The sequence below is a fragment of the Egretta garzetta genome, unplaced genomic scaffold (genome assembly GCF_000687185.1).
Source record: "Egretta garzetta isolate BGI_Z169 unplaced genomic scaffold, ASM68718v1 scaffold343, whole genome shotgun sequence".
NCBI lineage: Eukaryota > Metazoa > Chordata > Aves > Pelecaniformes > Ardeidae > Egretta > Egretta garzetta.
In genome coordinates this window covers 888,942-889,228 of record NW_009259038.1, presented here as the reverse complement: position 1 = coordinate 889,228, position 287 = coordinate 888,942, and the positions used below count along the sequence as shown (strand labels likewise).

General features: G+C 61.7%; 1 protein-coding gene across 1 annotated transcript in view; it reads left to right on the top strand.

The window, feature by feature from the left end:
• The first annotated feature begins 87 nt into the window (after positions 1-87).
• The window catches only part of MMP11 (matrix metallopeptidase 11), a 17,787-nt gene continuing 17,587 nt past the window's right edge, over positions 88-287 (top strand). Inside the window, 1 exon segment of the mRNA XM_035890474.1 lies at positions 88-111. Coding sequence (XP_035746367.1) covers positions 88-111 — 24 coding nt within the window.

Genomic DNA, 287 nt, shown 5'->3' with positions numbered 1-287 from the left:
GAGCGGGATGAGCCGCCCCCCAAACACTCCCCCCCTCTCCCCTGCATCCCCCCCAAACCTCCCTTGGGGTTGCCAGCAGGGGCAGCGATGCACCCCCTTTTCGCCTGCACGGTAGGGGATTTTCCCTAACATTTTCCCGTGCTCCTCCCTTCTGCGGAGCGAGCAAGGGAAAAACAGGCAGCAGGACAAGGAAGATTTACGAGAGGACACAGGATCCCCCCTTTCCTTTAAAGGCAGCGGAGCAGTCGCTCCCTCTAACATCAGCGCCCCCCCCAACTCAAGCCCCC